The sequence below is a fragment of the Alosa sapidissima genome, chromosome 16 (genome assembly GCF_018492685.1).
Source record: "Alosa sapidissima isolate fAloSap1 chromosome 16, fAloSap1.pri, whole genome shotgun sequence".
Taxonomy (NCBI): Eukaryota; Metazoa; Chordata; class Actinopteri; order Clupeiformes; family Clupeidae; genus Alosa; species Alosa sapidissima.
The window spans coordinates 20,527,975-20,548,747 of record NC_055972.1 but is presented as its reverse complement, the minus strand read 5'-3'; the positions used below and the strand labels follow the sequence as shown (position 1 = coordinate 20,548,747).

The window sequence follows — 20,773 nt, the reverse complement described above, 5'->3', positions numbered from 1 at the left end:
CACTTTTGATATGCGTGTTTCATGTCCTATTTATCTGTTAACTCAACACTATCAGCTATCTAACATTTCAGATAGCCAAAGGTGAATCCCCCCCAACCCCCCCCCCCCCGCCACCACATACACACACACACATTTACTGTATGTGAAACAAGTTGATAGTTATGAGTAATATAGGCAAACAAGTTCTCAACAGTGCTCATCTCCCCCTGTCATCAAGAACTCTTGCGTGTGTTTAATTAGATGTGTGACCCACCCAGGCCTCTGATTCACAGGGGAAAGAACGTTGGGTCAAGCCTCAGGGGCCTGGACCCCCTCCGTCACTGAGACAGGAACGTCCTTGAGGCTACATTCTGCTGGAACTTGTGGTACTTTGTTTATGCTGTGACCCATCCCATCACGTGACAGGGATAACTAGTGTTGTTGATGTTGTGCTGAAAAGGATGCTTAAGTTGGGCTGTGATGACGCCAGAACTGAAGCTTGACGAGATGTGGAGAGGTTTTGAACACAACTTTGCATTTCCTTATGTGCTGTGTGTGTGTGTGTGTGTTGGGCGGGGGCATGGTGTTCCCAAGTTCAAACATTTCTGAACTTGTCAGCTCCACTGACAATGCGAGGTTGTGTTCATCCATGTGTGTGGGATGGCGTGGGGATGTGATGTTTAAAAGCCTACACATGAAAATAGGAGGTTATGTGCATGTTGAATGTAACACACACACACACAGTTCAGCATGGCATGGGGAGGGAAGTGTGAGTGAAACTCAAATAAAAATGTACCAGTGTGTGTGTTGGGAGTGTAGGGGGGTGGGAAGGAGACATGTTCCTGATGTTCCTGCCTGACTGGTCGTCAGTATCAGATCCAGCCTGTGCCTCAGGCTACTGCCCTGACAGACTGAATTTCCCAACAAATACAGTGAAAATACAAGGAAGGAATGCAAATGTGTTACCAATATGCCCGCTTATATTGCGCTGAAAGAAAATCAATTTCTAAGATAAATGCTTAAGGAAATCATCTTAAATAATTGAAATTGTCAAATTGCAAAGTTAAATAATCTAATAAACAGCGTATTTATTACAAACTGATGAATACAAAGGAAAGGGTATGCATTTATTTCAGCTAGCCTATATCTCCCTGGATATTTTCAGTATCTTATCTGTAAAAAAAACAACAACCATACCTCACAACAACTTGGAGAAACTTGAGGGTCGAAAGAAAGTGAAAGATAGGCTAATCTATGCACCACAAATTAGCTGCCAGTTGTTATCTAAACTCCCATTTAATTTACATTTTTATTACGGGCTGGGAGGGAGACACTGGCGGCGGCGGAGGGAGGAGTCGCACGTTACCACAGGCTTCGTATCGTAGCCTATCCTGTTGCATTTATGCGCTATGGGCTAGACAATCTACAAACAGTCGAAAAGTTGATTTCAAGAGCCAACATCAAATCGGGTAGCGTGCGGTAGGCTGTATAAAGAGTGTAGAGCCACCGAATTTGTATGCAAGCAGAGCATGCTGCTGCTCATAATAGTCTAACGAAAAGAAGTACAAATAGGCTACATTTACCGTCGGATTTACTGGATTTATTCAAGTTGGTCGCACCAATGGATTTTAGAATTGTTGCAATTCATTTCATTGTGGCTGTCCTGACTCAAGGTAAGGAAATAAACTGCAATGGTCAATAATGCTGAATCTTACTGATATGCTCATCCACAAATAGACGAAAGGTCAGTGACATGTACAAGCTTGTCAGATGCTCTTTTGTGTCTGTTGTCAAATAAAGCAAGAAGAACATTTCACCTTTTAACGTGTCACGTCACGCCGGTGTCACATATTTGACACTTTGCCTCTTTGTATTGGCTTCATATTGCTACTTCATCAATTGGTTTTGAACAAAGCTATTTGTGTTAAAGTCAGTATATTTATTAATTCTGGCACCGTGCGGTCATAAGGAAGCATGCTAATGTGCGACACTTTTATATAGCCTAACCTACAAAAATGGGATGTTATTATTATTATGAAAAGTAGCCTATTGAGTAGTAGCCTAAAGTGGCCAAATTGTCAGACTTCCTCAAGACGATCGTAACCTAGAGGGTATCTGCCACTTTAATTTCCTGTGTTTCGCCCCAAAATAAACCCTGTTTGGCTTCATGCTTAGGGTGTGCCGACAGAAACACTGACCGACCAAAAAGGGACAAGTGAAATACGCAACATTTAACTCTACATAACTTTAACGACAGGAGTCTATCCACGTTCATGTTTTGAGTCAGTTACCCTGAAACATCTGTCCCCGCGCTCCATTAACTCAGCCCCTTGTGTAGCCTATGTCGCGCCTGAAAGAGCTGGGACAGCTGTTTGGCTATACATCAGCCTACCAAGTCTTTAATCCTAGTCACATCACACGGCTAGAGTTTCACTAAATGTAGGTTCAGGTTGTGGAACTGATGCGCTATTGTCGAAGGTGACGCGTACACGTAAAGTTCAGGGACGTTTGTAAATTTATATGCATCACATTTCAAAGGGACGTATTCATAAGTGATGGGACACTTTGGTTCAGTCACGTCTCAACAGCGCCACTAAAGTTGTCAAAAAGACTACCTATTTATGTCCCAAAACAGGAAGTATAGGCCTAGTTACTAAACAGAAATCATACTTCTTCTTTCAGCTCTCACTGTCTGGCCTTAATGGAAAATGCTCAAAATTAAGGAACAGTAGCTTACACTTGGGAAAAAAAAGCTGATACGGAATATTCCAGAATTTGACCATAATTCAGCATCAGTGCCATTCCATTTGTGGACTGATGCTGAAGTGTAAACAGGCCATGACAGGTTCACAGGACGAAGAGATAAACAATGCTTGCCTTTATTTAATTGCTCCTTCTTATAATTTCTGTTACTGCCTGCTGTAAATGGCATCCTAATGATCATGAGCCTGTTTTGGTCTCTTTGTTTAGACATTTCCTTCCTCTGCGTTCTCACCCCCCGCCCCCCTCAAAAAAACAAAACAAAACACTTCCTTGTGCCAATCCATCATGTCTAAACAGGTCAATGTCTTTTTCTGGGTGTATCGATGTTCTGCAGTAACAAAAAGTGAAAGTTCTGGGTATGTTTTTCTGACCTGGGGGGTTGGGTGGTGTGTGGAGCTTGCAAAGCGGTTGGTTCGCCTGACCTTTCGACACAGAGTGATCAGTGACTTGTTTGGTATTATGGAGGGCAGTGTGGAATGGCGCAGTGGGGAAGCTCCTGTTCATATCGGTGTCTCCTCTTCCTCTTCTTGCTCATCTGGCCTTTTGTCAGTCCTGCACACAATCCTTGCTCCGTCCCCTGCTGTTGGTCATTGATCTGCCAACCTGCCCCAAACTCCCCCCAAAGGAGGGGGTTAGGCTAAAGACTACACCGACCTCCCTGGAGGCGTTACTGAGCACACCTGTACACAAGCACTCTAAGGATGAGCCAAAGATGGAAAGCCTGCCATATGACCTGTTGAACCCTGGTACAATTATTTATTCCTGAAAGCCAATTTATTTTCTCCCAAGATAAGAACATTCCTATCTAGAGAATAACATAACATCAGAACTGAAATGATTCTGAGGGACTGACATGATGCAGCTTCTGATTTGAATGTGTGAATGTGTCAACTGATTTGAATGTGACGGTACTTCCCCTGTGTATTGCCAATGTTACACAGCAATTTTGTGTGGGACATACACTATACCAGAGAGAATTTCCAACCCCTGAAAGGAATTAGGGGTCAAAGAGAGAGAGAGAGAGAGAAAGAAAGAACAGTTTGAAAGAAAACAAGCAGAGACCTTCAGCCAGCCTGTGCCCCCTCTTCTCCCCCGGGAACTGACCTGTCAGAGACTCCCAAGGACTCAAACGTAATTAAAGTCTTTTTTCATCAGCCAGACACATGCTTTGGCTTACACAGGCCTTGCAGAAGACCTTGCATAGTAATTCTCCATTTGCCTCTAGTAACCTTAGTTTGTACAAACAGTCGGTGTTTGGTATTTGTTTGAAAAGCTGCTAATTTGTCTGCATGGGAGATCTGCCAGAAGTGCATGAGATTGTATATCCTGCTGTAGAGCAGAGCTCCTCAAATGACTGCTCAGGAAGTGTGGTCTCCTTTAATGTAACAAATCGCCGAGGCTTTTAACAGTTTGAAAACAGTACGTGGAGGGGGGTTGTGTTTCAAGATAAACAAGTTACATGAACATTACTTCAGATACAGATGCACATGGAGGTGACATTTGGTTTCAGAATGATGTAAATGACTCTGAATGAAACACACGCCAACTCAACCTGTTCACCGAATTGATTAAAGTCATAAAATACCCCCCCAAAAAGACTACAAAGTGCAAGCAGTGTTTTAGAAGGATGCCAAAACTGATCTGAAATAAAAGCAGAAGGCACTAAGGGTGAGAGAGAGGGCCAACGAGGCATTCCAGACCCCCCTGGGCTCGCTGGTCTGTGGGCAGATAAGGTAAGCCAACAGATAAACATTGTCTCCTTTCCCACTGAGGCAAATGGATGGGCCAGGAGAGAGGGAAGAGAGAGAACATGAGAGGAAGAGGGAATCAGCCCTCTACTAACAGTGCATGTCACAGAACCATATGTAGTATAACCATTATATATATATATATATATATATATATATATATATATATATATATATATATATATATATATAACAAGAATTATATATGGGCATATATATATATAACAAGAATGACAGGAGAGAGAGAGAGATAGAGAGAGAGAGAGAGAGAGAGAGAGAGATACTTTTAGTGTGTCTGTACATGTGTATGTGAGGAAGAGTGGAATACATCTACAGAGAAAGAAAATGGGTTATTGGACTGTTTCATTTTGAAGTAGTGAGGCTGGGAGGGGTCTTATTAATAAAAGCTTAAACAGCATAAGAAAAAAATGTGTACAATGGCCCAAATCAGGCCTGAAGTAGAAACAGGCCTACAACATGGCGAGCAAGCGAGTCAGTCTGCTCTTCCGGTGACCTCTCCTCCCTATCGGACACAGCAAGGAATAGGCACTAAACATCACCCTGGTCAGTGACACACACACACTTACCTTGGACTACAGGAATGCCCAACTACTAGACCCGATGTGCACATAGGTTTCATTTTTAGAGATATAATGTTTGGATGTGACAACATGATTTGTCATGAGAGAGAGAGAGAGAGAAAGAGAGAGGTCTGACTAGAGTCTGACATTGGTTCCCATGGGTCTTAATTAGTAGTTGACAAGAAAGGTTCTCATGGCAATGCCAATGAAATTACACTTTTGCTGAGTGTTACATGTGAAAATCATACATAGTGACACTCATTTCCTGTTGGAAGGCCACAGTAAATTTGTGAACTACGCGTGCAGAGGAAGCGTACGTTTTGCTGATGTTGTTCCACTACCACTCAGACCACAGTGTCTACTAAAGGCCTAGTATATCTGAACAGGCAGACTCTAAAGAGACACAAGAAGGGGGTGACAAACTCAAAAGCCCATAGGAAGCCCCCTCTCTAGTTTTACAAACACAAGCCTGACTGGGGGAGTGAGTATCAGTTACCTCATGCTGTTACCATTAACACCTGTTAATGAGCTGGCTAATCCAAATTAGTTTGTGTGTGTGTTTGTGTGTATATGTGTGTGTGTGTGTGTGTGTGTGTGTGTGTGTGTTTGTGTGGTTAGGAGGTAGAAGTTAGAAGAAACCTCTGGTATGACCCTCCAAAATACACCTTAGTATTTCATACTTAGTACTCATTTTTAGTAAGTCATACAATAGACAAATACATGAAGTCATGGAGAATGACTTTTGCCACTGGGCAGAACATACTGAGCTGGGTTGGCACATGAAGTGAGGGTTTTCCCCATGCCTATGACTTGAGTAGATCCAGTAGGTGGGGAGCCGATCTTCATCAAACTCAAGGAGTCAAATGATAGAGCTGCAAACCTCAGAGAGAAAAACACCCCATCAGCTTTCAGGCATTATGCAAATCCATGCAAAATTACCGATGTGTGTGTGTGTGTGGGCTGCTGTTGAAACGATGAAAGACTAATTCAGTTGAAGCGGGAACCCGAAACGGCAAGCTTTGCATAAAGGTGAAACCCAGTGAGCGTGACACAAAGATGCCAGATGCCATGCTGGTCAAAAAGTAGTGTAAAACAAGAAAACAGGTACTTTATACACAGTTTGACAATATCCAGCAGATTTTTGGAGGATTTAGAATGTTGTTCTGGCAGTGAGGTTGTACAGTATTCTAGAATTCCATGGCAGTTAAAGAGTTAATGTGATGTGGCAGGAAGACGTTCAGGTCTGCTGGCTTTGGGAGAGTCCTGGTGGACTGTAGGTCTGGACTGACTTGGTGCTCAGAGACCATGTTCCACACCTCTTCCCTTTTCTCTCCTCTCCCTGGTTTTGTCTCTTACTTTGAACCTAACACGAGGTAACAGGTGTGTGTGTGTGTGTGTGTGTGTGTGTGTGTGTGAGTGAGATATATGTGTGTAATGTCTGTGTGTGTATTAAGCTTTGAGGTACATCAAGATTTGTGGGTCACTGCAGCAGACTCACATAACAGAGAGAGGCCTGGGGCCTGTGCCTTAACAAGATTGTGTGTCAGATTTAGCGCTCTCCCGAGAGTCAGTCTCACTGTGTGTGTGTGCGTGTGTGTTTATGATTTCTGTCTATCTGTGTGTTTCTGTGTGAATCTTCATGCATTTGCTGTATGAAGAATACATGTGTTTGTTTTCAACTTTGATAATATGTCTTTATGAATGTGTGTGTGTGTGTGTGTGTGACTTCCTTTGCATATCAGTACATGAATGACCTTGTTAGTGCATGAGTGTGTGTGTGTGTGTGTGTGTGTGTCAGACAGGGCCAGTGTGTGAAACAGTAGCCAGCTCCAAACTATTGTTCCTCTGTTAGGTGGGCTCTGCCAGAGGGGTCACAGTTACAGTTCATCACACTCCCTGGATTTCCTATTGCTCTTCCTGACATTCACACACACACACACACACACACACACACACACACACACACACACACACACACACACACACACACACAACACATACACACACAAACGCACGCAGTGACCAAACCAGGATGGGTTGTGTGGGGGTCATAGACTGGTTGACTGCTGTATTTCTAAGCAGTTTTATCTGGGTCAGGCCCTCAGAACTATTACAGCACGACACATCACACCTCTAACAGCTGGACTCTCTAGTGACATTTTGTCTGTATATGTGTGTGTGTGTGTGTGTGTGTGTGTGTGTGATAGAAACTGTAATAATTCAAGACAAAGCGAGGGTTAGAGAAATACAGAGAGAGAGACGGAGAGAGAGAGAGAGAGAGAGAGAAGGAAGGAAGTCCACTTCTAATGCTCTGGCCTTACTGTACTATCTTGTTCTGCCACTCTGCTTCTCTCGTGCTCATACATGACCTACAGTACCAATGTCTGCCTTCCATGCACATATACAGAAAAAAACATTAACATATGTCACATGCACACACACACACACACACACACACACACAGACAGACATACACTCACACATGCACACACACACACACAGAGACATACACTCACACACGCACACACAGACATACACTCACGCATGCACACACACACACACACACAGACATACACTCACACATGCACACACACATAGACATACACTCACACAGGCACACACACAGTGACTTGACTTCAGAGAACAACCTATTTGTGCAGATGGATACAGTAGGTATGCTGATCTTTACATAATGGGTGCAATTTATTTGTGCCTCTGTCAGGATAACAGCTAAGAGCCTTGGTTTGCCCTGAGTTACACTGAAAAGACTGCTTTGTTCAGATCACACACACACACACACACACACACTACAAGAATATGCTTTCGTGTGCATATCACCCTGCACATTTTAGAATCTGTTTGCATTATGTGACAAGAGATAACATCAAAAGTTTTGAAAGCTCGCTTTGTATTGGAACAGAGACAACAGAGGGAACAAGTGTGAACGAAGGATGATTTAAAGTGTGCACAACCAGCGGCGGAAGATGAAATAGAGGAGGTGGCGGAGGAGGGGGGGAGAAGGAAGTAGTGTTGCAGAGAGGAGGCTACACCAACACTCTCCATATGGTGTGTGTGTGTGTGTGTGTGTGTGTTTTCGATCAGAGATGCGATTAACGTTGTGTCTTGGGGACCTTTAGGGGCCCTCTTTGGGGAAACAATTAGGGTATGTGGCAAAATGTCAGAAAACAAAGGAAATGCATAACTCATGACTCACTGACTGCCTTTTAACATTTTGACACGTGCCCTTAAATGTGCACTCTGGGGTTTTGAGTGGATGTTTCGTCGGTGCGGAATGTGCTCGAGTTAACCCCTGTGTGCTGGTCTCTCTAACCACACAAAGCTGGTGCCCACATGTGAGCTATGCAGGCGATGTGGGCAGGAAACACAAACAGCTGGCGATGAATGTGTACTGTATGTGTGTGCGTGTGTGTGTGTGTGTGTGCATGAGTTTGCCTTGCCATGTAGTCAAAGAAGAAGGATGTTTGTGTCAGTCTACTGACACATTGACAGCTGGCTACACAGAACTTCAAGTCTCAAACTTACATTTCAGCCAATTGCTCCTAATATTAAGATTGTTTAATTGCATTAGGTGAGTACTTAGCTTCCAGCCCACGCCATGCACTGGTTCTCTTCTATTCTAAAGCACTTTTCAGTTCAGTCAGTGGCTGTCAAGGAAAATGGAGTTTAGACCCACCCCTCTCAGTCCACTGCACCTCTTCTCTGTGTTCTCCTGTTCTTAAGTGAAGGTTCTAGGTTCTAGTTCTCCATATTTTCTTTGGTAAATTGAGAGTCGAATGCTTGTAGAGAAGATGTTGTAGGGATTAGTGATGTATATCACTGATGTTGTTTGTATGTTGTATAGGGATTACTGATGTATATTGTTTGCACTAATGTTGTATTGAGTGTACTGAGGTGAAAACACATGAGCGGCTGATTTAATGATCACATCCTCATCTCCACTTTCTTGTTTTTAGGCAGCTCTTCCATTGGGGTCAATGAGGACGAGGTGCGTCTCACCGCACCCCACCAGCACTACGCCTGCCCCGAGGGTGCCAACGTCACGCTGGTGTGTGAGCAGCATGGGCACCCCCACGCGGGTGACCAGTTCCACCCGGCCTGGCTCTACACGCCGCACTTGGACCGCCACTGCCAGAAGGGCCAGCACCCTCGCGGCGGCCGGACCCTCCGCGCCAACCGCTCGCTGCCCTTGTCCGCCGCGGGCATTTACATGGTGGAGGGCTCGCGGGTCATGCTCCGTCTGATAGACGTGAGGCTGGGTGACCAGGGCCGCTACTGCTGCCTGGTGGCGGAGAAGCACCACAAGGGCACCCTGCACAGCCACGTGCTCCTCACCGTCGGCCCACGTAAGGGACAGTGTGTGTGTGTGTGTGTGTGTGTGTGTGTGTGTGTGTGTGTGTGTGTGTGTGTGTTGTGTGTATATGTGTCCATCAGTGTTGCGCGGGTTTGGTCACAAGCGGCCCGCGGTCGCTCGATATTTTAATCAACCCGACCGCAACTCGGACCGCGAATATTAATTAGGACAAAATTATACCCGACCCGCGATCTGACCCGCTTATTTACAAAATGTGTGCTTTTGGTTATAGCCTGCATACAGTGTGACAGTAGGCCATTTCTGTAAAACAAACTAATTTATTTGCGAAACTTTATGCAGTAGAACTACACGCAGTAGGCATGCAGGACATATGTTTGCGCAGGACAGAGAATGAGAATAAGAGCGCAAGCACGCACGCAACCACCAAGGGTTAGAACACTAGGATAAGATTTGAAGGCCATGGACATACATCTTTCTTTCGAAAACAGAAATGGTGAGGCAAGGTAGGCAAGAGAGATACATTGCTGGTCAAAACGTTAGCGTAAGAACTGGTTTATAATGCTGAATGAAGCACAAAGCTTTACTAAAGCACATCCACTGTTTAAAGTCACAAACACAACGAACTAAGGTAACTTTTATGCATGCGCGAACCTATACCGGTAGATATGGCTGTGTAGTCTGTGCCATAACATTTATTCCTGTAGGCTGCCCGTTTTGGCTGTCTTACTTTGTTTATGACTCATCCGCGGGCGACCGCTTAATTTCGGGCAGACCGCACAACACTGGTGTCCATGTACAGTATGGAGTGGACGAAAACATATAGGTACATGTTTGGGCTTAACATCTATTTTGTCATTTGGTAAAAAAATGTGTGTATGTGTGTGAGTGTGAGTGCATGTTGTGGTTTTATTCACTGTAGTCAGACCTTAATTATGTTTTGCATCTAGTATATTCATGTATCTGTTTAGATCCTTGCCATGAAAATACTTATCTCTGCATGCTTGTGTGTGTGCACAGTTACACAAGTATCTGAGCGTGTGTACTGTATGTGTTTGCACTGTATTCACAGTATGTCTGACATGATCAAAGGCCTAGATATGACACAGTGTGTGAGAACCCTGACAGCTATATACATATAGTATATAGGTGTGTGTGTGTGTGTGTGCATTTTACAGAAGTGTTTGCATGTGCTACACATGCATTGGGGCAGCCGTGGCCTACTGGTTAGCACTTCAGACTTGTAACCGGAGGGTTGCCGGTTCGAACCCTGACCAGTAAGCATGGCTGAAGTGCCCTTGAGCAAGGCACCTAACCCCTCACTACACCGGTTAATGTGTGCTTCACTTCACTGTGTGCTGAGTGTGTTTCACTAATTCACGGATTGGGATAAATGTAGAGACCCTCACGGGATCAAAAGAGTATATATACTAATATATACTAGTAACAGCATCTCTAGTAGCTCTGTGGCTTCAGTTCAGTAAGCACAAGCATTGCGCTGGCTTTACCCCAGAGAGTGAGCGGGTGAGACCGAGACAGCAGCAGCCCAGAGCAGCCCAAAGCAGCCCAGCCTCACTCTGTCTCTGTCTCTCCACAGGGCGCGAGGGAAGCCTGACCTGCACAGAGATGAACACCAACAACAATGACAATGATGGTAAGAGGGTCTCCTCATCTACATGAGTCAGACACTATGAGTGTGTGTGTGTGAGAGTGAGAGAGATAACAATAGCAAGTGCTATTGTGTATTGTGTACATACATGGGTGCGATTAGTGTGTGAGTGTGACATGCATCCTGTTTGATCTGTTTGTGTATGTGTGTGTGTTTTCCTTGCAGGCAAAGTTACTGCAGTCTTTGCTACAGCTGCCTGCATCATGGCTTTCCTGTGCCTTCCTCTTATTCTGGTGCTGGTGTACAGACAGAGGCAGACTGCTCAGGCCAACAGACGTGAGTAAACACACACACACACACACACACACACATACCTGTGTTTCAGTATTCATCTGTCACACAGGATGAACACACTCTTTCAGTAATACCTGTCTCTCTCAGTAATCTCTCTCTCTCTCTCTCTCTCTCCCTCTCACACACACACACACACACACACACACTTTGCAGCTTCCTGCTTGTGGTATGTGACTGCAAGAAAAAACAGTGTAGCTGCAACACAGATATATATGATGTGTGTGTGTGTGTGTGTGTGTGTGTGTGTGTGTGTGTGTGTGTGTGTGTGTGTGTGTGTGTGTGTGTGTGTGTGAGAGAGAGAGAGAGAGAGAGAGCGCTCTTGTCTCTGTGTCTATGTGTGGCGCACCCTAACTAAAGTGTTTCTTTCTTTCCTGTCCTTTCCACAGGTGCACATGAACTTGTCCGAATGGACAGGTGAGTTTTTTTTCTCTCACACACACACACAACATTATTTCTGCTGCCATACAGGAAATGGAAGAGCCCTTGCTGTCGCAATACCTTGCTGTACAGTACACAGTAGAGGGTTACACAATTTTCAGAGCAGTAAAGATAAAAAGCAACAGTACAGTCAGATAACAACTCAGATGATCCCAACACAGCTAGATCTGTGCTGCAAAGTCCATTCTAAATGAGGGTAGGAAAGAGCCCTTTACTTTAATGCTTTGGGGGATGTGGGGATGATAATACAACATGATACGATCTAAACTAGAACTTGACACGATCTGAGCTAGAACTTGATACGATCTGAACTAGAACTTGATCCATTCTGAACTAGAAGTTGATCCATTCCGAACTAGAACTTGATCCATTCTGAACTAGAACTTGATACAATCTGAACTAGAACTTGATCCATTCTGAACTAGAAGTTGATCTATTCTGAACAAGAACTTGATCCATTCTGAACTAGAACTGGATCCATTCTGAACTAGAACTTGATACGATCTGAAGTCCTTAGTCACCATTGCTGCCTTTTCTCTCACTCTCTCCATCCTCCACAGTGAGGCTCAGGGTCACGACAACCCTGTGTTTTTGGGGGGCTCCCCCCAGGCCAAGACCCGCACTGTGTCCCAGATCATGACCCGCCAGTCCTCCGAGACAGGGCGCCACCTGCTTTCTGACCCAGGCACCCCACTGACCCCAGCCTACGGAGACGTCTTCTTCCCAATGCAAGGTGAGCGCGGGGACTACACACACACACACACACACACACACACACACATACACACACACACACACACATGTACACAGATGCAATGTGAATGCCACAGAGGGGCACACAGATGAATCTTCTGAAGTAAACTCAGAATCACTGGACATCAATCACACACAAACACTGAGCCCTGAACACGTCACAGCACAAACACTGAGCCCCAAACATATCAAAGCAGAAACAATCACACACACACGCAAACGTAAGCACTTAGATTAAACGTAAGCAGAGACACACACAAACGTAAGCACTGGGTGGACAGAGCACACCCATACAGTCACAGTGATTAAGGGGGGGGGGGGGGGGGGGGACTTCTTTGGAGACTCTTGGGCAATGACTGTGTGGAACATGAAACAGCTGTGACTGATAAATACCAGCAGTTATGTTCTCATAGAAATGAGGACTCTAGGAGACACACAAAACACATACATACACACACACACAAACACACACACACACACTCTGTGGCAAACCAGCTCCAACACATGAGCATGTTTTTCACCATAGAACATGAACCATCTGGAGGCTGTCCTAACTGATAGGATGTAGAGCTATTTATATGAGGTTCTCTTAGTTTAGCACTTAACCATAATGATTTGGTTATCTGTCCACACACACACACACACACACACACACACACAGATATTCCCATAGTCCCTCTTCATGAGGTACCTGTGTGGGACGTTCCTAGAATTCCTAACTGAATTACAGTTTCCTGACTCAAAAGTCTCCGGAGTCCAGCTGTCTCTTGCAGCTTGACTGCATTACACAGGTGCACACACACACACACACACACACACACATTAGACAAGCTTTACACACATATTATAAGGCTCACACAATCAGTACTGTGTTATGTACATACTGTACATACATACAGTTGGCAATAGTGTTCTTTAATGGTTGTGTTTGTGTGTCAGTGGAGCCTTGTAGCCAGTGCCATAGCAGTTTAAATGTCTCTGCAGACAAACTTGATAATTTCATATAGGTCAGTTTCCCTTTTTCAGTTTCACAACCTGATTACCAAACATGTAGCCCTTGGGGAGGGGAGTGTAGGAGGCTAATGGCTGACCATATACTATTCCACATAACTGCCTTGTTTACTGCAAATAACTATATGTCTTATTTACTAGGCAAAGTTGAAAAAGAGTATTAGAGGAAAATATGTACAAAGAAAGTTGGGTTGCGGTTTAAAGGAGCAGTCTGTGTGTGTGTGTGTGTGTGTGTGTGTGTGTGTGTGTGTGTGTGCATATAATATGTCTGAGACCCTGCCAGAGCATACAAATCTGGTAACCTCTTATTACTGGTGTCCGGAGGAAGGGCAGAGAGACCAGTGGAAACTCCCTGCCTGGTCCACCCTGTTTTAGAAAGACCACAGCAATGTCCACAGAATGGTCATCTTAAGTCACCTCATGACGGACGCTATGGACACCAATGTCTCCATTTGAGAAGCAGGGAAAGAGACCATGTTCACTGGCTCACTGAATGTGTAGTGTTTCACCAGAAAACTAATGTGTGTGTGTGTGTGTGTTGTTTTTCTCTCAGAGCCCATCCCAGAGTCCCCCAACATTCTGCAAGTGTAGCCTGAAGGGACCTTGACCTGTGACCTGGAAAAGCTTTGTGGTTTTCTCTTCTTCTGCACTGTTTCACACACTCCTCTGCTACTACCCCAAAACCTGCACCACTCCCTTAATGTGTGTGTGTGTGTGTGTGGTTGTGTGGTTGTGTCTGTGTGAGTGAGTGTGTGTGTACCGGTATGTGTGTGGTTGTCGGTGTGTGTGTGTATGTGTGTGTGTGTGTGTTTGTGTGTGTGTGGTTGTGTCTGTGTGAGTGAGTGTGTGTGTACCGGTATGTGTGTTGTTGTCGGTGTGTGTGTGTGTGTGTGTGTGTGTGTGTATGCATTTGGAGACGCTTCTTAACCACACTGCTTGAGGAAATAATTGAAGAGGAAGAGACAATCCAAGAAAATTACAAAAACAAGGAAATGACAAACTGTTACACCTGCAACAACAACTGAAAGGCCAAAAGGGAACCGATTTTCTCAGCATTGTGGTGTACTAGGGGTTGCTTTGTCTGAGACGCCACTGACACTCTCGTCATCCCCTCTACTGAGAACTGGTAGCATACAGATGTCTGGTGATTTGCCATCCAAAACATTCCAGAGGCTGGGGACCTGGAGACGAGTTGGGGAGCAGAGGTCTAGCAGACTGTCCGTCTGTCTGTCTGAAGGGTCGCATCAGATGTCTGTCTACAGTGTCTCTGGACTTTTCCCATGTGTCATTGCTTAACTGCTTACAATATGGACATATCACTGCTGAGGCTACCAGCCACGCACTTACCCTTGCCCTCCCCCTACGCTTTAGTTAGCTGCTTTTCTAACTGGTAGTAATGTTAATATTTGTTCACCGTTAGCCTTAAAAATTGTTGGGTATATGAGTATATTTTTAACTGTACAGAACAGACGTTATTTTAGATATATGTGAGACTGTTCATTTTTGGTTGCTTGAGTATCTCTGAGTCCGTGCGTCAATGTTAAAGATAGATAGCCGTTGTGGTAGACAACTGGCATTTTTTTTTTTTTTTCAATAGCTTCATCAAGCTTTGATAAAGATGAAAACATGAAAACACATAGGACTGCATTCATCAGACAACCACCAGGCATGTGCAGGCACGTCGTGTTCCAGGCAAAACCACAGTCCATTTCACAGAATTTTACTTTTTGTCACCAATTTCAGCACATTTGGTTTGCCACTGTCTCTTTTCTACCATTGGTGCAATCGCTCTGGTCAGCATTTCTCTAAAAGTGTTAAATCATCCACTAACAGAGAACACTGAAGACTTTCTCACAATGGTGGTGGCTCAACAAAACTACTGCCAAATACAATCCTGATCAGTCCGTATTAATTCCCTCAGATTGCTTGCTCTCTCACTATGGCTGAATGCCAGAGAACACCATTTTCCCTGACATTTTTGCACTCCTTTCAGATCAGTAATGCTACCTCACTTCTCTTCAGTGCACAAGACCACCATCCAACCTCTACTGATTCAAGATCAGACTGTCCTTTCACTCTGTGTGCTCTCCATGTAGAAATATGTAAAAATATGTTGATAAGGAAGAATACAACAAAAAAATTCAACAGTGACTTTTTGTTTAGCTTTAATAGGTAGGTATTCCAGTTTTTTTCCGTCTGGCGTTGCTGTTACAGCAACAATGTGGCTACATGATGTCTGAGCAGGTTAGTGCTAGCATTGGTTACAATGTCATTATCTTTCTATCTCTTAAATAGGCTTTAACTGGCATTGAAATCATAGCTTGCCCTTTTTGACATTGCTATTGTGAATACAACTGTACAAAAAAATTAAAATATTGTTTTGTTTTGTTTATTTTGTTTGGCCCTGGATTCTCTTTTATAAAATAAAATGTGTTTCATATGAGAATGCGTGTAAGTGACAATCCTTTATGTGTTGCCCGTGGTTTCTGACACTCATTATGACTCAAGGTCTGGGTTTTTCAGAACTCAAGCTTGCTAAGTTTTAAAAAACATCAGCATATTTCGTGACTGATAGCAATCTGTGAGTTTTGAAATGAGATAGTTGCACTCTACACTATGCAACACTACTAACGTGGACACAATATTACAAATGCACATCCCAGTTTAAAGCACCTTCAAACAACTCATGAAAGAAGTATGATAGACACCTTAATGCAAGAAATACCTGACATCAATATTCAATACAAAACAAAATAAAGGAGTTACATTTTGCATTTACTTCTGTAATTTAGTGACAATTTTACAACATAATTTAGCACTTATGAATTATTGAGGTCGTCATTAACAAGTCACTGTATGAATTCTGATAATGCTGACGTGAAAATAAGTATCACATTTAATCAACATGCAAGCCCCTACAGGGCTATAGCCTAATATCCCTGGTCCAGCAGATAAGAGAGGGAGGAGACTTTGATGCAGAAACGTTATGGCAAGACATGATCATATCAGAACAAGTTGTTTCGCTGTTTATGAACATCATGGCTCTGTGGATTGAACTTGTCTGTGTGTTTGTGCAAGTAATGCAAACATACCCTATCCCTCAGCTCAGTGTAAAGATGTTAAAAAAGTTTGAGGTTTTGTAGAACCCAATCCATGCACACTGATAGTGATTGACCTACATAGCAACTGTTATGACTAAACTGAAGTGTTCTAGCAGAACCACTGTTGATGATATTTTAACTGATCCTAACTGTATTAACCTAGCTACAGGTTAGTGCTTGCTTAGCACAAAGCTCCATAGCAGGCTTGTGCTAATCCACACCAAAAACAACATGCTGAAGCATGTGCCTCTTTGCCCACTCAGATGACAGCTGATAGGTAGCAATGATGAAACAACTTGGGTTCTGACCACAGATCTAGTTTCATCTGTTTTGAACTCCATTGCTAACTTGGCTGAGTGTCCTACTGTGAGCCACTAGAGGGATTCATCTGAAGGTGTTCGATGTAAACAAAAGCTTAAGAGCAGTTTTAAAACTACACCCAAAATTAAATAATGTTTGAAGTGGGATAAATGTGGGGTGTCCCGGGTGTCTGAACGGAAACCACACTAAAACCCTTCACATGGTAGCCTGTCTAGGACATGTGCACTGGTGTGTTCTGACTGTTATCTTTACTAGTGTCTTACTAATGTTTGAAGCCTGATCATTACCTGCTTGTCTATCAGGTTTCTGGACATTCAATTCTACAGCACTTTGGTTATCTTTTTGTGTTATTTTTAAAGTGTTTTATAAATAAATCTGACTTGACTTGATTTGACTTAAGCCCATAAACAGTTGCTTCTGTTTTGCATTGGGTCACCTAATTATAGTCACAGGCCAATAACACGCCATCGCACATTTAGACACACTGTATGTCTCGCATGGCGACCTGTTCCATTTAAGACACTTAAAAGAACTTCTCTGCGCCTCAGGGGTGTTGAAACAGGAAGCAGTGCAGGGCTTAAGCACACACTGCTTCCTCTTTCAGAGAACAACAGCGGCGGGGGCGCTGCTGCAACTCGTTTCCTGTTTTGCTCATCGCTGCTCATTTCCTCACATAGCAACACCTCACAGACACCACACATGGCGGACACACTAAAGCTCTGCCCTTTAAATCACAATCAGACAGAGTCTTCCCCCTGGCATAGACCCAGAGGATACTTCCAACAGGAGGACATGGGTGGGATCATGTTGTTGTAGTTACACAGGTAGATCAGCAGAGGGAGTGTGACTCAGGAGAGGGAGTGGAGTCTGTCTCAGTTTGTTAACCCACCTACCCAAATGTTTGACTTCATTTGACTGGACTGCAAGACTGCTGGTCAGCATCTCCTTGCTGAGCATGCTGGGAATGTACAGTGCGTGTGAGTGTGTGTGTGTGTGTGTGTGTGTGTAGTTGTGGCTGAAAAGTTTTGGGTTATGACATGACAGCCAACAAAGACAAGGAAGACACAATAACCCTTGTGTGTCTGTCTGTGTGTGTGTGTGTGTTTGTGTGTGTGATGTTTCTGTGTGTGTGTGTGATGTTTCTGTGTGTGTGTGTGTGTGTGTGTGTGTGTGTGTGTGTGTGTGTGTGTGTGTGTGTGTGTGTGTGTGTTGTGTGTGTGTTATACCCAACAAAAACAAAGAAGACACAACAACCCAACCAACCCCTTGTACTATGATAGAAAACATGATCACACATTGCGTGTGTGTGTGTGTGTGTGTGTGTGTGTGTGTGTGTGTGTGTGTGTGTGTGTGTGTATGTCTGTGTGTGTCTGTGTCTATGTGTGTGTGTATATGTGTGTGTGTGTGTATGTGTGTGTGTGTGTGTGTGTGTGTGTGTGTGTGTATCATGCATCCTTACCGAGAGTGAAGGAGTCCCGTCATCCTCCACGGTGACGGTCAGCTGGTATTCCTGTTGCCGTTCGCGGTCTGGAGGGGAGGGCCGTGTCACCATCTCCCCCGTCACGCGGTCCATGCGGAACGTCAGATCCTGGTTGCCGCCGGTGATGTAGTAGAACAGCATGGCGTTGCGGCCAATGTCACGGTCAGTTGCCACCACACGCAGAACCGATGTGCCCCCGCCGACATTCTAAAAGAGTGAGAGCAATAAGGCGGGGATCACATTAGCCAGCGGCAAGCGGCAGGTTTCCTATTGTTCTCTATGGTTCAGCAGCGGAACGGTGGCAACGCCGGCGTAACGTTAGCGTTGTACAAGCTGAGCGTTGAACTTGGTTCAACTTTCAAAGCGCAACGCAAGCGTATTCAATTGTCAGTTTAGGCAAACAGTTTGTGTTACTTAGGAACGAGATAGAACTTATTATGGTCTGAGCGTTGCTGGCCAATGTGATCCCCACCTAATAGTGCAATGATTAGTAAGTGGATAAATCATTAATACTTGAAAGATAAAAAGTGTTACATATCCAGTGAAGCCTGGACTTTCCCTATATGGATAAACGGTTCAAATTCAAGCCAAAATGTCTGCCTGGATCCATTTGAATGCAGGCGTATGTCTTGATAAAAGTGTCTGGTTGATGAGTGAGTGATTGATAGAGTGCTCAGTGTGCTTGACATGTGGCAGGAGAGTGAGGCTCACCTCACTGATGGAGACATTGTAGCCGCGAGGGCTCTGGACGACTGGCCTATTATCGTTAACGTCCAGGATGTTGATGGTCAAAGAGTGGTCAGTGTAGCGAGGAGGGGAGCCACTATCCAGAGCTCGCACCTAAAAGTCAAAGACAAACACACACACACACACACACACACACACACACACACACACACACACACACACACACACACACAGCCACATCATAATATCATTCATACGTTGTATATCACTCACTTAGTAATATCACTATGTTTGCCAATATGTTTCAGAATGTCCAGAAGTAATACACAGATGCACAGATGTTATGTATAGCTGAAGTGAGAGAGGTGGTCCCCTTGACTCCCACCTTCAGCAGGTAGCGGTCCACTGCCTCGCGGTCCAAGGGAGTATTCACATAGATCTCCCCATATGTGTGGTTGGCAGTAACGATTCTAAACACATCCTGCATGTTACCCGCCACCAGGGTAAAATTGACCTGATGGAGAGACAGAGGCAAAGAGAAAGAGAGAGACAGAGAGAGAGAGAGACAATCGAGTAAAGAGGAAAACAAAAGAGGGGAAAATAACAGAATAACGCATTGTTTAGCACCAGTGACACTCAAGTATCTTTACATTTACACCTATTCATTTAGCAGACACTGTTGTCCAAAGTGACTCACATGTGTCTATGCTAACTATATTACAAGGGATCACATTGTCCCTGGAGCAACTTGGGGGGTTAAGTGTCTTGCTCTAGGGCAACGGTGGAAGCCGGGAATTGAACCCACAACTTTTCAGGCTACAGGCTACTCTCCTCACCAGTCCATTGTTCCCAGCATCTTTGTCTCTGGCCAGCACCACGGCCACTCTCTGTCCAATAGGAGTGTCCTCTGGGATGTTCACGGACACGTCAGATGTGATGTCGAACTGTGGACTGTTGTCATTCTCATCCTCAATGGTGATGGACACCTGTCACCACACAAAAAGCATCAGTGAAGGGCAACTGAAAGAAATGGAAGGGCTGTTTTATATTAATGTAGTAGAGGGAGACAATGAAGAACTCGTACCTTCTGCATTTCCACAGTGAATGTTGGAAAGAAGGGGAAAATGTGAGTGCAGGTGCCTTATATGAAGAGTTCCACATAGTTCCTTATCTATGAGAGGTATTATTTTCACAGCTGGGACCTGTACCATACATTCCCTATTTATTTAGCAAGGAACACATCAGCACTTTTGGCTTTTGTATCTAACCAGATACGCATATGTAATGCATGTTTAGCATCTTAGACTTCACAACGTCTGTGCGTGTTCTAGAGCCTTCAAAACAGCCTTCAAAACAGCCTTCTAGAGCCTTCAAAACAGCCGTCCCCAGAGAACACACGTATACTGCTGTGCATCACAATCGCATCACAGTAGAACTTAAGATTCAGCTGAGGGTGTGTGTGTGTGTGTGTGTCTTTACCACAGTGGAGCCTCTCTTTGGGCCGCCGTCATCCGCCAGCACGGTAAGGGTGTAGGAGTCACCCTTCTCTCTGTCCAATAGCCCGGTGACCATGATACGCCCCTACAGGAGAGCAGACCAAGACCGAATGAGTGAGGGT

The 20,773-nt window shown here is 44.4% G+C and overlaps 2 protein-coding genes across 4 annotated transcripts in view; one reads left to right on the top strand and one right to left on the bottom strand.

Annotated features, from left to right (window-relative positions):
* The window catches only part of cdh23 (cadherin-related 23), a 248,528-nt gene that overhangs the window by 30,290 nt on the left and 197,465 nt on the right, over window positions 1-20,773 (bottom strand). For all 3 annotated transcript variants that reach the window (XM_042065046.1, XM_042065047.1, XM_042065048.1), the window contains exons 31-36: window positions 20,635-20,736; window positions 20,240-20,242; window positions 19,992-20,141; window positions 19,541-19,669; window positions 19,180-19,308; window positions 18,448-18,675 (exon numbers count right to left, since the gene is read on the bottom strand). In XM_042065046.1, coding sequence (XP_041920980.1) covers window positions 18,448-18,675; window positions 19,180-19,308; window positions 19,541-19,669; window positions 19,992-20,141; window positions 20,240-20,242; window positions 20,635-20,736 — 741 coding nt within the window. The remainder of the gene's footprint in view (window positions 1-18,447; window positions 18,676-19,179; window positions 19,309-19,540; window positions 19,670-19,991; window positions 20,142-20,239; window positions 20,243-20,634; window positions 20,737-20,773) is intronic.
* On the top strand, window positions 1,383-15,958 carry vsir (V-set immunoregulatory receptor). Its single transcript, XM_042065050.1, has 7 exons — window positions 1,383-1,652; window positions 9,046-9,435; window positions 10,999-11,055; window positions 11,236-11,346; window positions 11,751-11,778; window positions 12,363-12,535; window positions 14,120-15,958. The coding sequence occupies exons 1-7, from the start codon at window positions 1,496-1,498 to the stop codon at window positions 14,155-14,157; spliced, it is 954 nt and encodes a 317-aa protein (XP_041920984.1). The 5' UTR covers window positions 1,383-1,495; the 3' UTR covers window positions 14,158-15,958.

What these genes read in the sequence shown, in the direction of transcription:
- vsir (XM_042065050.1), top strand. Translation starts at nt 1,496, where the DNA reads ATGCAAGCAGAGCATGCTGCTGCTCATAATAGTCTAACGAAAAGAAGT. An exon ending in CAACAACAATGACAATGATG is followed by an intron (nt 11,056 to 11,235) that starts GTAAGAGGGTCT and finishes TTTTCCTTGCAG; the next exon opens with GCAAAGTTACTGCAGTCTTT. An exon ending in GACTGCTCAGGCCAACAGAC is followed by an intron (nt 11,347 to 11,750) that starts GTGAGTAAACAC and finishes TCCTTTCCACAG; the next exon opens with GTGCACATGAACTTGTCCGA.